The following is a 16,359-nucleotide window of genomic DNA, read 5'->3' on the forward strand; positions in this document are numbered from 1 at the left end:
GTATAAGATCATTACTACATAAAATGGAAGAGAAATCGGAAAGAATTATACTAACTGGGGATTTCAATACAAATATAAATTGGAATACTCTAGATATAATTAGCCAAGAAAGCTGTTGGGACAAAAAGCTCCTGGATCTAGTACAAGAGTTTTTCCTAACGCAACATGTGAGGGAAACCACCAGAAAAAGAGGACTTGATGTACCTTCAGAGCTAGATCTAATATTTACTAGGCAAGAAAATGATATTGATAGTTTAATATATCACCCCCCACTCGGCAAAAGCGATCATGCAGTACTAAATTATAACTTCAGGATAGCATATGACATAGTAAACAGCAATGACAGTTACAAAAAGAGCCTAAACTATAAAAAGGGAAATTATCAAGACCTAAAGAAGTACTTCTTAGAAGTTGATTGGGAAAATGAGCTTAGAGGACAAGATTTAAATGCTGTATATAAAAAATTCTGTGAATTTTATGAAATAGGAGTCCAGAAGTACATCCCACAGCACAAAGAAGCAGATAAGAAAATACAGAAATGTTTCAATACAGAATGTAAAAAATCAAAAGAAAGAAGAGATTTGTTGTGGAACAGATACAGAAGACACAATAGTGAAAGGGCGTATAATAATTACAAACAGGCAAGAAACGACTATACAAGAACAAGGAGGGAAGCCCAAAAACAGTTTGAGGAGGATATAATAAATAAAAGTAGTGATCAACCAAAGCTGTTTTACAGCTATATCAGAAGCAAAAGCAAAGTAAAAGATATAATACAATCCATTACGGATGAGGGAATCACTTATACACAAGAGAAAGATATTTGTGAAGCACTAAATAAGAATTTCCAATTAGTTTTTACAGAAGAAAAAAATTTTGAGAGGGACTATGTGGAACACGCATGTCCACACATACTACCAGATATACAAATAGCAGAAAAAGTAATACAGGAGGAGTTAAGTAAATTAGACAGAGGAAAAGCAAGTGGGCCTGATGAAATTTCATGTTGAGTATTACGAGAATGTGCAAAGGAGTTGAGTAAACCATTATTTTTAATTTTCAAGAAATCCTTGAGTCAAGGTAAACTACCTGATATTTGGAAAAAAGCAAATATTGTCCCCTTATTCAAGGAGGGAAATAGACAAAATCCACTCAACTACCGACCAGTATCACTGACCAGTGTTGTAAGCAAGGTATTAGAAAAGCTTATAAGAAAAGCTTGGGTAAATCATCTAGAAGAACACAGTATGATAACAGAAAGACAGTTTGGTTTCAGAAAAGGAAAATCATGTGTTACTAATCTGTTGAGCTACTATGACAGAGTAACAAACACAATACAGGAAAGGGAAGGATGGGTGGACAGTATCTATTTAGATTTCAAGAAAGCTTTTGACACAGTACCACACCAAAGACTTTTATGGAAACTGTACCATCAAGGAGGAATTTGAGGCAAGCTGTTTTGTTGGATGCAAGACTTTCTCATAAAAAGAGAAATGAGGACAGTACTAAGAGGAAACTACTCATCATGGAAAGAAGTGACTAGTGGAGTACCACAGGGTTCAGTGCTGGCACCAATCATGTTTTTGGTGTATATAAATGATATAAACAGTAACACTGGAAATGAGAGCTATGTAAATATGTTTGCAGATGGTGCAAAAATACAAAGGAGAATTACTAGCACAGACTCTTGTAGGGAACTACAAGAAGAATTAAATAAACTTCATGAATGGAGTGGCACATGGCAAATGGAATTCAATGTGGACAAGTGTCATGTAATCAAGTTTGGTAAAAGTGGAAAAAGACCTGATTAGGATTATAAGTTAGGAAATAAAACCCTATACACATCAGAAAGAGAGAAAGACCTAGGTGTGATTATCAATAACAGACTATCTCCGGCTGACCACATCAGCGAGAAGGTACGGAACATGTATACACTGCTTGCAAATATGAGAATAGCATTCACATACATAAATGAAGACATGCTAAAAAGGATAATAACATCATTCATTAGACCAACCCTGGAATATGCATCAGTAGTCTGGAGTCCTCATCTCAAAAAGCATATAGACAAGATTGAAAAAGTTCAAAGGGCCGCTACAAGATGGATACCAAGCTTAAGGGACCTAAGCTATGAAGAAAGACTAAATAAACTGAATCTACCAACACTACAGGAGAGAAGGAAAAGAGGTGACATGATAATGCTATATAAGTGCATATCAGGGAAGGAGAAAATAGACATAAATGATTACTTAACATATGGAGAAGCATCAGCAAGAGGACACTGCAAAAAACTGCATAAGAAGAGAGGTGATAAAGACGTAAGGAAATTCAGTTTCCCAAACAGAGCAATTGATCAATGGAATGCACTACCGAATGAAATAGTGTGTGCCAAAACAATTCACAAATTTAAGGATATGTACGATAAATATGGTTTAAGACACGGGACAGTACGAGCTTGACTCATTCCTGTAAAGATACAATTAGGTAAGAACAATTAGGTAAGAACACACACACACATGACATGGAAACTTGAGAACTTGAATTACACAGTAATTTTAGAGAAAATGGGCACACAGGGTAAGCTGGTGTGTGCTGCAGCATACAAAGCTTAGGGGTTAACCCTTAGCCGCCGGGGGTTTCTGGCCATCACCCACTCCTCTTTACGGGGGATTTCCGAGATTTTGGCAAACATACCCTTACTTCAAACCCTAATATCTGCCAAACTATAATAGCTAGAGAAGCAAATAAAAACTCATAAGACTCACCAACTCTTCCTCTTTCCAATGAAGGTACCCTGAGGTCTTTAGGTGGTCCTTTCGATGAGTAAGGATGAGTTGAAGATGAGTGGTTTTCACGTTTGGTGGGACGGATCCGACTGTGCGCCACTGGCCATGGCCTTGGCCTTGGTGGCGAGCGTTGGCAGCACTGACCGGAGTGGTGATTGTAACACTGCCCAAGCATCCTTGGATGGAATGTGGAAAATTCCACTCGTTTTTCGACTTCTCCTTATTCACTCGTTATTCACCGTCACAATGATCAGTCATCACCCTCTCCATGTAGCTCCCCAAAGGGTTTTCCACTGATTTCATAGTGCCACTATGCCCCGTAGGTGTGTGGGAAACGATCTCTTCGTTTCTCTGTACTCACTTCTTCTGTCAAGTATAATAATTTCCCTTTACAAGGACATTTATAATATCACTTGACATCACAATTACGGGTAATTGCATTTTGACAAGTAAATACTGTGGGTGTTTCACACAGTATCGTTGAGTATAAGGTAATTATTTGTACTATAATTCAGACTGACTTGTACTAATCAGAGACATCGTGAAAATCTTATAAATGTTATACACAACTTACATTATTTGTATTTCACATCACAGATACACTGAAGCTCATATTCAGCATAAATTCCCTGAGTATCGAGTGAAATAATTTAGTTATAGCCAACCAGGTAATCTTCTTTCTGGCCCACTCACAAGTGGATACTTACAGGTAACAGATAGGATACACTGATGCTCATATTCAGCACTATTTTCCTGAGTATTGAGTGAAATAATTTTGTTTTAGTCAACCAGGTTTTCTGGCCCACTCACAAGTGGTTTTCTCTCAGGTAACAGGTAGACTAACTCAAGGTATTTCCAAAAATTTTTCACCAGTATCCAATAAACAGTAACACTTATTGCATTGCACTTGCAGAACTTATTATAAAACACTTATACCATAGCACTTACTATAAATCACTTGTAATATCCAACATTTCACTTATTTATAAAATCACACACACTTGTGCATTCCCGTACACTATTTACACTTTCCCACGCACCTGCTCAGTATTCACGCTCGGAGTGATACTCCGAAAAACATTCAGAGCATAGGGGGACCTAGCACTCTGCACATTGGTATGAGGTCTCTTTTCGTGCTGGGGGACAACGTTTGGTTGTGTGATAGACGTGGCACCTCCTGTATGCCTGACGATCTGCAGTGGTATGGTCAATCTCTACCAGCCTGTGCCACCAGAAATACGCAGCACATCTGAGTCTGTCTGCTGTAGCCGTTGTTCCCCACCTTGCACCTGGCACCTGTGCAGTTGAATATTCTTCAAGGAGTTCGCATGCAAGTTCTCTCTCAAACTCTCATAGAAAGTGAGGTTTCCTGATGAGCTCCTTGAACAGTATGTAACTGTTCAGGACGGCGATATCAAGAAGGTGTAAAAATACCTTCTTGCACCACCTGCAGGACTAAAGTAGGCAATCAACCTCACCAAGTTCCATGCCCGATTTATCAACAAGCTGTATGTTGATATTATAATCATTAACAGCATCTGGCTTTATAACGAGTACCCTGGTCCTGCAGTCTGTTTTTCCAGTTTCCTCCAACACACCCTTATGTATAGACAACATGTTAACCCGTCTCTTGTCATGCCAGAGAAGGACTAAAGTGTTACCACATTTCTTGGGAAGAAGGGCACCTTTCTCAGTATTTGCTGGAAATACAGGGAAATCCTTTCTATTGGCCATGACAGTACTACAGGACCCAGTACTGTGTTCAAGCAAATACTTGGTCAACGCCGGGGCTGTGTAATCATTATCGGCATACAGAATGTGATGCCTGCTGAAATAACTTTCCATGAGCACTTTCACAACAGATGCAGAGAAACCCTGAGGATCGTCACCAGGTATATCAACATCCATAGCTGAATAAACTATCACATCTAGCACATATCCAGTTTTGTAGTCGCAAAGGACAAAGAATTTGAGGCCAAGTCGGTGATGCTTTGATGGCACATACTGAATAAATGCCAGCCTGTCCCTAATAACACCAGCGACTCGTCAATCACCATTTTCTGGAACAGACAAAAAACCCTGGAAAATGACTCTAATGCATTGCTAGGATTGGTCTTATTTTCCATAACCTGTCATTTGGTGTAGGCCCATAATTCCTACTGAAATGAAGGAACCTTATGATGGCCAGGTACTTGTGATGGGCAATGTACTTACCGAAGACAGATGTGCCCACGAGTTCATCAACCGACCAATGGTCATGGAGTCTATGTTTTCTTACGTGCGCCATCAACATGGTAAGGGCTAGCCACACAAACATCTCCCCCACCTCCACAGGCATCCAGTCACGCATGTGTGCTCTCGCTGGCAGCCAGTTCCAGCCACCACACACACGTCCTGGTGGAAATTGATTTCCTCCACCAGGTATTGCATGATAGCAGTAGTGAAAATAGCCCTGAATATCCTGCTATAGTATCCCTCGCCTAAATGTGCGACTGTGGTGTGTCCCGCACCTGTGTACATGGTGCCACGTTTCCCCAACTTGCAATGTGAAATGGAAGCTATTTATGTACAAGGCATCACAAATACGATAAATTCAGATGAATAAAACTTACACTTGTGTATTTAGATGGATGAATCAACAGTAATCTTATTATGCATAAAATATTTATACAGTAACACAGAAACATGGCATACATATTGTATAGTATTGTTAAAAGAAACTGTAGTCACTTTTAATGGTTTTTAGCATAGTTTTAGGGTGGGTAATAATATCACAGTTGTAGATATAAGATAATGAGCCTGAAAAAAGAAGAAATATGCCAATATCCAAAGTAAAAGAAATAATTCATATAATTCTTCTGAGTGGCAACACTGACACACCCAGTCTGGCCTAAGGTAAAGTAAGTACCTCCACAGACCCAAGCATAGCTTGTACAGGTGTTGCTAGGGAAAAATGCTCACATTTACTGGCTTTTACCATAATTTTAAGGGCAAGGAATAATCACATTTATAATCATAAGCTAATATGTAGGACAAAATAGTACGCATATGCCAATACCAAAGTAAAAAAAAAAAAAACATTATTCACTCGCGAGCGGCAACACTTCCACACCCAGTCGGTGGCCTTGACCGATGGGTCATCTGTCGCCGTATACAAAAAATGATAAATATCACTAAATATAACATAACCAAATTAACAAATGAAAGCACAATTATAAATAACTTATAAAAGAATAAAAAATACTCAGGGTGGCTCACATCTCCCACCAGGAGAGAGAGAGAGATAATGGTATAGAAAACGTTGCGACACTGTACATAGGTGCGGGACACACCACAGCCGCACATTTAGGCGAGGGATACTATAATAGTCCACAGCCTGGGGGGAAGCCCATCCTCCTGCACACCTGCTCCCTCTTCATCGAATGCCGGCACAGACAGCTCAAAGCCGGCACCATCTTCTCACACAATGATATCAACTCTACCCACACGTGGTAAAGACGACCGTCTGGCAGTTGCAGGATGTTTTTTCTGCACTCGTGCACACCCACAGGCAGTGGGTCAGACGTAAGGAGAGGGAGAGGTGAGGGAGGTGCAGGAGTAAGCGGGTGATGACTCACCTGACGCGGGAATTGCCTGAGGAGATGCTCAGTGCTGAGTATCTCCATGTAGGACCCGTGTGGGAAATACCACTCCCGAAGGGCCCAGCTGTGGAGAATCCACCCTTGAGGTGCTAGGCTGAGGTGTAGGAGATCAGTGTTGGGTGAAATGGTGATGAGCAGGTGGTGAGAGTGTAGGAGAGATGGCTCTTCGGTGTTTGTTTCGTTGATGACCGCCAGCTCCACGGTCACCTTCCCGGTGTACTGGGTCATCAATTGCCTCCTCTTCAGTGAATTTGTCACTGTCATATGCCCTTCCCTCCTCTTAAAAGAGTTTTGGAGCCTTCTCTGGCATCGGAGAGCGGGCAGAGGTAGGAGGGCGAGAGAGGTCTCTCTCCACATGATAACTCTTCTTCTCCTCCGAGGACGTGCTCTCTCAATAAGTGTCCATGAGGACACGGTGTCGTCCAAGGCACATCCAATGGCATTATCACTTAGCCCTTTCCCTGGCACTAAGGGCAGAACTTTCGCGGAGGTCGATGAGGCAATCAGCCCTTCATGCGGTGCTACGGAACTGGACGATGACAAAGAAGACATACGGTAGTTCCTTATGCTACCACTGCTGTGTACAGACTGAACCGTGCATCTGCGGGGTACCTGGGGGTCTTACCTAACCAATGGATATCATAGAAAACGATCGTGGGTTCAAAGGGTGGCAGGACGGTGAGTGCAATATATGCCGTCAACAGGCGGCGCTTTGCGTCCTGAAATGTGACAACTATACACTGAGTGACATGCCAAATGATTTCCTGTACACCAGGAAACGATTTACTATGATGGGTGGTAACTACAGTGCTCGTCAGAAGTATGGAGCGCCCTGCGTCCCTCCTGAGAAACAAACCTTTCAACATTGAAAAAACATATAAGTAATGCATTTTATTTACCTTTAGTGCTTCGTAGGGTAGCCTTTACGTTTCTTCACGGACCTGAGACGTCTTGGAAGTGAAAGGGCAAGGCTCCTGAGGTGCTGGAGGGGTATTTTGTCCCAGGAGTCACGAATGGCGGCTTCCAACTTAGGCAGAGAGCTCACGTCTTTCCCTTGGAGACTCTTCTTTACGAGGTACCAGAGGTTTTCAATCGGGTTGAGGTCTGGGCTATTTCCTGGCCAGTCTGTCATGAATGATACCTCGCAGTCACGAAGCCAATTGGTGACCGATTTGGCCTTGTGAGCAGGTGCACCGTCCTGCTGAAACACTCGTGCACCTGTTAGCTCGAAGGAGTCTGGTAAATGATCACACAGAAGCTCCAGGTAAACATCCTGATTCACTCTGAGGTTCTTGGGAAGTACAACAAGCTTCCCCAAACCCTTCCCTGAGAAACAACCCCATACCATGAGTGAATCAGGATGTTTAACTGTGCTTTCTACATACCGTGGGTCAAGTGGGTCACTACCTTTGCGTCGATACACACGTGCTCCTCTGTTACAGGTAACACTAAACGTTGCCTCATCAGACCACAACACTGACAGCCATTGCTCCTCACCCCAGGTTAGATATTTATTAGCAAAGGCAAGCCTATGAATTCTCTGGCTCTTGGTGAGAAGAGGCTTTTTCACAGGCCTGTGACTTGTGTAACCAAGCTCATGCACCCTACGAGACACTGTTCTCACTGACACCTCACCAAACACTTCCGGGTTGCTCTCCTTAATTTTCCTTGCACTCACACGAGGATTAAACTCCACTGCACGTTTTAAAACATTAACAGACCTTGGGGAAGTTTTCCTAGGCCTACCAGACCTCGGTTTCTTTGTGGGAACTTCACCACTGTTTTCCTTCCGAAACCACGCACACCAACGACGCACTGTCGATCGTGCCACACCAACCAATTCACTAATTTCCTTTGTCTGGTGGCCTGCCTCCTTTAGAGCAATGATCTGGGATATGATTTCACTCGATAGTTCACGGGCAGGTGCCATAACAAAGTTTTGAAGGCCAAAACACTGCGGGACACTCGGTAAAAAATGGCGCAATTTGAGAGGGACACTCGGCGGAGTTCCTCTCTCTCAGGCAGCCCGTGGGCGACTGAGGCGGGAACCAACCAGCGCGTCGGAAGGCCTCAGGCTACCGTGACGTCATGCTCGGAGCTCAAACTTGTGGCTCAATTCTTACCCCCCAAAATGGGTGATTCTTTTTGGGCCATAAGTATTGCGCGCCTGGCGGACAACGCTGAATACTTCTGACGAGTACTGTATATAACCAAATTATGGGCACCTGGTGGTTTAGTGGGTAATTAAGTCAATCCAATTGCACTGAGCTGGTGAAGGTTTATATCCATGGAGTGGTTGGAGTTTACTGCTCACATTACGCCACTCGGGGATGAGGGAGGCTGGTCACTCTTATCTTAAATGTCAGGACCAACTTGCCTAGCCCCAGGCTCCTACATTCCTCCTGAGGCAACGCAGGATTGGATGATGGATGGATGGATGGAACTATCTTATCACAAAGGAGGTAGAGAGGATAAAAGAAGCATACTTCAAGCTCAGTCAACAGTTGATTTACAATTATTCAGTCTGTCAGCTATAGGAAGCTACAGTACAGTATATTAGTTAACCATACACCAAAGATCACTATCAACACTTCAGTAGCTCTGTTGTCATTAGTACTGTTGTGGCCCCAGTCTCACTGGAGATGAAACTGCAGGCGGAAGTTGCCCTCCTCCAGTAGTATACTACACTTCTTTTGGGAAACTGGCCGGGGTTATGGGACGTCTATATAACTGGGTAGCAGAGCCAGCCAGTTAAATTATACAAGTGCCACCAAGTAAATGTGTCCCTCTGTTTCCCTCTGTGTTCGAGGCAAACATAAGAAACAAATACTGTATCGTGACTGATAATTCCAGATATTCCTACAGATTTGTGTCATTAATCTAATTAGTCCAGAGATGTACTTTTTATTTTATTTTTGCTATCTTTAACTGATTCTGGAGAGACAATTTGTAGTCATGTGGTAAGACACAGTCCCTGATAACCCCTTCAAAACCTGATGTACTATCCTAGGCTGCATAAAATAGTCTCATGGCAACTCAAATAAAACAGAAAAAAAAGTCACTGGATTCAAGGGGTTACATGAGGGTCACATTTGGCAACGCAACTCTTAAACTGAATGGCATGAAAGAACATTAAGAACAATGAACAGGAAAGGACACTGAGGGGCAGAATACAAGAGGATTATAATCTTCACTGTGGAATGTATGAGTTCACTCATTTATACTTATTAAAACTGACTACTGTAAAGTGCATATCATATGTGGCTGATTTATCTTTTCATTTGCTCTAAATGTTACCAACAGGACAAATCTTATCACTATCCAACCACCAAATATAAAATTGGGACTTAATCTGTTGGTGGTAGGTGGGGGCACTCACCATCCACTCACTTGATGTAGTGCTGCTCTTGGATGCCTGTCCTTTCCTCTCTTCCTTCATTCCTTCCTCTTCTATCTTTCTTTCCTCTTCCTTCTGACTATGGGTGATTCTACACTAAGCGACAAGCCAAACTGTTCACCGTACACAAGGAAACCATTTGCCATGCTGGATGATAACCATATAACCAAATTATGGTTACTGGTGGTTTAGTGGGTAATTAAGGTGCTTCAGTCTAACTGAGTCGGTGCATGTTTATATCCAAGGGATGGCTGGGGTCTGTTGCTCACATAATGCCACTCAGGGATGAAGGAGGCTGGTCACTCATATATCAGGACCAACTTGCCTAGCCCCAGGCTCCTTTGCTCCTCATGGGGCAACACTGGATTAGATGATGAATGAGTGACAAAATATAAAGGGGACTTAAAAATCTAAAAACATCAAAATAACAGTCAAGAAGAACTGTGCGGCTAGAAATGACAGGTTGTAATATCAGACTAGTAAAGCAGCACCAGTGTAGGGAGTTCAAACCCACCTTGGACACTGCAGATCTAAAAGATATGTAACCATCACATCACTATGACTTTTTCCTTTCACATTCGCACATCCCAACCTATGGCAGTGGAGGTGGTTGTGAATTTAAGCTCTCCCAGCTATGATGGCTGACAAATTGAATGTACAAATGACAAGCTGTAATAACACTGGGCTGGAAAAGCACCTTCACTGTATAGTCAAACAGGAAAAATACCACAATGATGTGATGGTAATGAATCTTATCAGCCTATACTGGCTGAGGTGGGTTCAACTTCCACACAATGGAGGTACTTTATCAGCCTGATGTTTTTGCAACCTGTCATTTCTACATATAATCTGTCAACAATCATGGCCAGGGTTGCTAAAATTCACTGCCATCCTCACTAAAATAGGTTACAATGTGCGGATGAAAAATGAAAAATGTCATAATGGTTTCATAACTGTGCATCATTTAGACCTACAGTGGCCAAGGTGAGTCTGAGCCCCACATAATGGAGGCTCTAAGTAGTCCAATGTTATTACATGAAGAACTATGCTGATACCTAAGGAAGAAAAGAACACAAACACATCAATGTACCTGAAAAACAGGTAGAAGTATACATCACAAATACACAAAAATCCAACAACGTAATAGAACTGACCAGTCACATGCTGTAATGACAGAGTAAATTTACACTGTGCATAGCATGCCAAAAACCAACTCCTTCCACTGAAGTGAATCCAATTACACTAAATATATATATATATATATATATATATATATATATACATATCTATCTATTGCCAGACGCCTCAATCCCGTTTGGGGTGGCTACAAACAAATCGCCTCCAAGTCGCACTGTACCCAGCCATTTCACTGCCCTGCTTCCAACTCACACCTCCCTCTCTCATATACCTCTCCACCCCATCCCTCCATCTCATCCTCGGCCTCCCCCTCCCTCTTCCCCCCTCCACCTCACTCACATACACTCTCTTTGTCAGTCTTTCACCCTCCATCTTCTCCACATGGCCAAACCACCTCAGTGTGTTCCTCATAACGCTTCCTATCACATCCACATCAACACCACAATGCTCCTTCATATCCTCATTCGTCAGCCTGTCTCTCCATGTGACTCCACAGGCTCCTCTTAAATAACTCATTTCCACTGCTCTCACTCTTGACTTGTGTCCTTCCTACAATGTCCAAGCTTCACTTCCGTACATTAGAGTTGGTATCACAATACTGTCATATAGTAACTTTTTCACTTCCATGCTCACTTCCCTGTTTCTTATCACTGCTTTCAAAGAACCAGCAACCTTTCTTCCCTGCTGTACCCTTTCAAGCACTTCACCCTCCAAACCTCCATCCTTACTCAACACACTACCCAAGTACTTAAACGTACTCACATTTTCCAATTCCTCACCATCCAACCTCGCTGTACATTCACTAACTTCACCTCTCTCAAAGACCATCACTTTACTCTTCCCTACATTCACCTTTAGATTCCGTTTCTTACACACTCTCTCAAATTCATCCACCAAGCCTTGCAGCTCCCCTTCGTCTTCACTCAACAACACAGTATCATCTGCAAACAACAGTACAGGGAGTTTCCACACACTATCCTCTCTCACCAGGGCCACTCCAACATCCACTACCCTACCTTGTACCTCTTTTATTACCCCATCCATGTACAGATTGAACAACCATGGAGACATGACACATCCCTCTTTCAAACCAACTTTCAAAGAGAAAAATTCACTTAGTTCACCATCCACACGCACTGCAGCCTTTGCACCATCATACATACTCTTCACAGCATTCAACAACTTCCCATCTACTCCATATATTCTTAGCACTTTCCACAATCCTTGTCTATCCACACTGTCAATCTCCAAATCCATGAAAGCTGCATACAACTTCTTTCCCTTCTCTAGAAACTTTTCCACTAAAGATCTAAGAATAAATATCTGATCTACACAACCCTTCCTAAAGCCTCCCTGTTCTTCTCCAACTAATTTCTCTGTTCTTTCTCTAACTCTGTCTATAAGTATCCTACCATACACTTATCCTATTATACTAAGAAGACAAATGCCCCTATGATTACCACACACTTCTTTTTCCCCATTTCCTTTGTACAAGGGAATAATTATACCTGACTTCCAATCCTCCGGGACTCTACCTTCCTCCCAGGCCAATCTGCACATCTTCCACATCCATTCTACCACTATCTCTACCCCATGCTTCAGCATTTCACCACACACTCCATCAATTCCTGGGGCTTTCCCCGATTTAACTTTCTTCATTGCTTCCACAACTTCTATCCTACTGATTTCTTCCTGTCTTCTCACCTCCCTCCTTCTCCCAGCCATTCCCTAGCCACTTATACTCGCATTACTTCCATCCTCTATGTTCAACAATTCCTTAAAGTGTTCTCTCCATCTGCTCACTTTTTCTCCCTTCTCCACTAGTAATCTACCATTTTTATCTTTCACTCCCCTGCTAACTTCACTTCCACCCTGTCTTACTCTTTTCACCTCTCTCCAGAACATTTTCTTACAGTCCCTCCACTTTACACTCAAATTTCTTCCAAATTCCTCATCCACTCTCTTCTTACTCTCTCTTACTAATCTTTTCACCTCTCTTCCTTTCTACATATAACTCTCTCTTCCGCCTCTCAACTTCTTCCATGCCCCTATTTCTCATCCATTCATTGTATGCTTTCTTCTTTTGTGCCACAGCCTGTGTTCACCTCTTCAGTCCACCACCCTGTTCCTTGCACCCCCCTCCGTCTTCTCTTCCTTCCACACACCACATCACATGCTGCACATATTTCTTCTGTAAATATCTTACACACACCTTCCACGTCTCCCATCTGCTCCAATTCATATTTGCCCAATCGTTCCTCCACTTCTCTCTTATACTCTGCCTTTTTCTCATCCTCTTGTAACCTTTCCACTCTCCTTGCAACTACTCCTTCCTCTCGTCTTTCCCTTCTTCTATACCTCCATCTTACTTGCATTCTAATTCTGGCCACCACCAAGTAGTGGTCAGAAAGTCCACTCCCCCAACCTCCATACACTCTTGCATCCTTTACACATCTTCACATCCTTTCATCCACACACACATAATCAATCATTGCCTTCCTTTCATTCAGTTCACCACCCACCCTTCTCATCACTCACCATGTATACTTGTGGATCATTTTATGCCTGAAGAGGGTATTGGCTATCACCAACCCCCTCCCAGCACAAATGTCCACTAACGCACTCCCATTCTCATCTATCTCAGCAGGCACACCCCACTCACCAACTATTCCATCCACTTTCACATTCCCAACTTTACCATTCATATCACCAATCAAAAACACTCTCTCATTCCTTTCAAACTTTTCCATGGACAGTTCTACATTTGTCCAGAACTCTTCTCTCACTCTTCTAGCACGATCTTGCGTTGGTGCATACACACACACAATCGCCCACATTTGTATTCCAACTTTCAACTTTACCCACACAATCCTTGACCCAACTGATCCATACTGTCTTATGCTCCTCTTCCATCTTTTACTCACAACTATACATACTCCTTCCTTTGCCCTCTCATTCTCACCTACTCCTGCACATATACCCCATCCATACTCCCATTCTCTCACACTTTCTCCTCTCCATTTTGTTTCAGTTATTCCACATACATCCACTTTCGCACCCTCAAGCACCTGGACAATCTCCATCTCTTTCACCTCATCATTCACTCCCCTTACATTCCAAGTTCCAATTACCATGTCCTTTGTCCGGTCCTTGGTCGTCATCGTTTGGTCAGTCCTTGTCCGAGGCTTATTGTTTGTTTTTTTAGTTAGTTGTATATATATATATATATATATATATATATATATATATATATATATAAAACCAAACAACACGTGTTCCCTACGTGAAATCAAGTAGGTTGGCAGAGGGTTAGTGCCCCTCCCTGGAAAACAACTAACTAAAAATACAAACAACGCGCCTCGGACAAGAACTGACCAAAAGGTTACGACTAAGGACTGAACTAAGGACTTGGTACGGAAAGCTACATCGAATGTAAGGGATGCAAATGATGTGAAAGAACGAGAGATTGTCCAGGTGCTTGAGGGTACAAAAGTGGATGTATGTGGATTAACTGAAACTAAATGGAGAGATGAGACTGTGAGAGAATGGGTGTATGGATGGGGTACATATGCGGGAGTAGGTGAAGACGAGAGGGCAAAAGAAGGAGTGTGAATTGTTGTGAGTAACTGATGGAAGAAGAATATAAGAGAGTATGGATCAGTTGGCTCAAGGATTATGTGGGTAAGATTAAAAGTTGGACTACAAATGTGGGCAATTGTGTGCGTCTATGCGCCAATGCAAGATCGTGCAAGCAGAGTGAAAGAAGAGTTCTGGACAAATGTGGAAGCGTGCATGGAAAAGTTTGGAAGGAATGAGAGAGTGTTTTTCATTGGAGATATGAATGGAAAAGTAGGGAATGGGAAGGTGAATGGAGTAGTTGGTGAATGGGGTGTGCCTGCAGAGATGGATGAGAATGGCAGTGCTTTAGTGGACATCTGTGCTGGGAGGGGGTTGGTGATAGTCAATACCCTCTGCAGGCACAAAGTGATCCACAGGTAAATGTGGCGAGTGATGAGAAGGGTGGGTGGTGAACTGAATGAACAGAAGGCAATGACTGAGTATGTGTGTGTGGATGAAAGGAGGAGAAGGCGTGTAATGGACGCAACAGTAAATAGAGGTTGGGGGAGTGGACTTTCTGACCACCACTTGGTGGTGGTCAGAATTAAAGTCCAAATAAAATGAAGAAATCAAAGTCGTGAAGGACAGGAGGAAGTAGCTCATACAAGGAGAGTGGAAAAGTTACAAGAGTATGGAAAAAAAGGCAGAATATAAGAGGAAAGTGAAGAAGCAACTGGGTAAATACAGACTGGAGCAGATGGGGGACGTGGAAGGTGTTTGCCAGATATTCACAGAAGAAATCTGTGCAGCATGTGAGGTGGTGTGTGGGTTGAAGAGAAGATAAAGGGGGTTGCAGGGAACAGCATGGTGGCCTGAAGAGGTGAGAGAGGCTGTGGCACAAAAGAAGAAAGCATATAGTGAGTGGTTGAAAAAACAGGGGCGTGGAAGAAGTTAAAAGATATGAGAGAGAGTTATATGTAGAGAGGAAGTGAGAGGTGAAAAGATTACTAAGAGAGTGAAAGAAGAGAGTGGATGAGGAATTTGCAAGGAAGTTGAGTGTAAAGTGGAGGGAATGTAAGGAAATGTTCTGGAAAGAGGTAAAGACAGTTAGAGGGGGTGCCAAAGAAGTTAGTTGGGGAGTGAAAGATAAAAATGGTAGATTACTAGTGGACAAAGGAGAAAAAGTGAGCAGATGGAGAGAACACTTTAAGAACTGCTGAAGACAGAGAATTAAATTAATGCAAGTATAAATGGCTGGGGAATGGTTGGGAGAAGGAGGGTTGTGAGAAGACATGAAGAAATCAGTAGGTTGGAAGCTGTAGAAGCAATGAAGAAGTTAAAATAGGGAAAGTCCCAGGAACTGATGGAATATGTGGTGAAGTGCTGAAGCATGGAGGAGAGATAGTAGTAGACTGGATGTGGAGGATGTGCAGATTGGCATGGGAGGAAGATAGAGTCCCAGAGGATTGGAAGTCAGGCATAATTATTCCCTTGTACAAAGGAAAAGAGGAAAAAGAAGTGTGTGGTAATCATAGGGGCATCTGTCTTCTTGTGTAACAAGAAAAGTATATGGTAGGATACTTATTGACGGAGTTAGGGAAATAACAGATGAATTAGTTGGAGAAGAACTGGGAGGTTTTTGGAAGGGAAGAGTTTGTGTAGATCAGATATTCTTCCTTAGATCTTTAGTGGAAAAGTTTCTAGAGAAGGGAAAGAAGTTGTATGCGACCTTCATGGATTTGGAGAAAGCATATGACCAGGTGGATTGACAGGGATTGTGGAAAATATTGAGAATATATCAAGTAGATGGGAAGTTGTTGAATGCTGTGAAGAGTATGTA

General features: G+C 42.5%; 1 protein-coding gene across 1 annotated transcript in view; it reads right to left on the reverse strand.

Annotated features, from left to right (window-relative positions):
- The window catches only part of LOC145399057 (L-asparaginase-like), a 484,302-nt gene that overhangs the window by 65,566 nt on the left and 402,377 nt on the right, over nucleotides 1-16,359 (reverse strand). The window contains 1 exon segment of the mRNA XM_080271799.1: nucleotides 6,635-6,646. Within this exon segment, the coding sequence (XP_080127925.1) occupies nucleotides 6,635-6,646 (12 nt within the window).

This window comes from Coenobita brevimanus, chromosome 47, assembly GCF_032717465.1.
Source record: "Coenobita brevimanus isolate Jiangsu-jjx chromosome 47, ASM3271746v2, whole genome shotgun sequence".
In the NCBI taxonomy this organism is placed as follows: domain Eukaryota; kingdom Metazoa; phylum Arthropoda; class Malacostraca; order Decapoda; family Coenobitidae; genus Coenobita; species Coenobita brevimanus.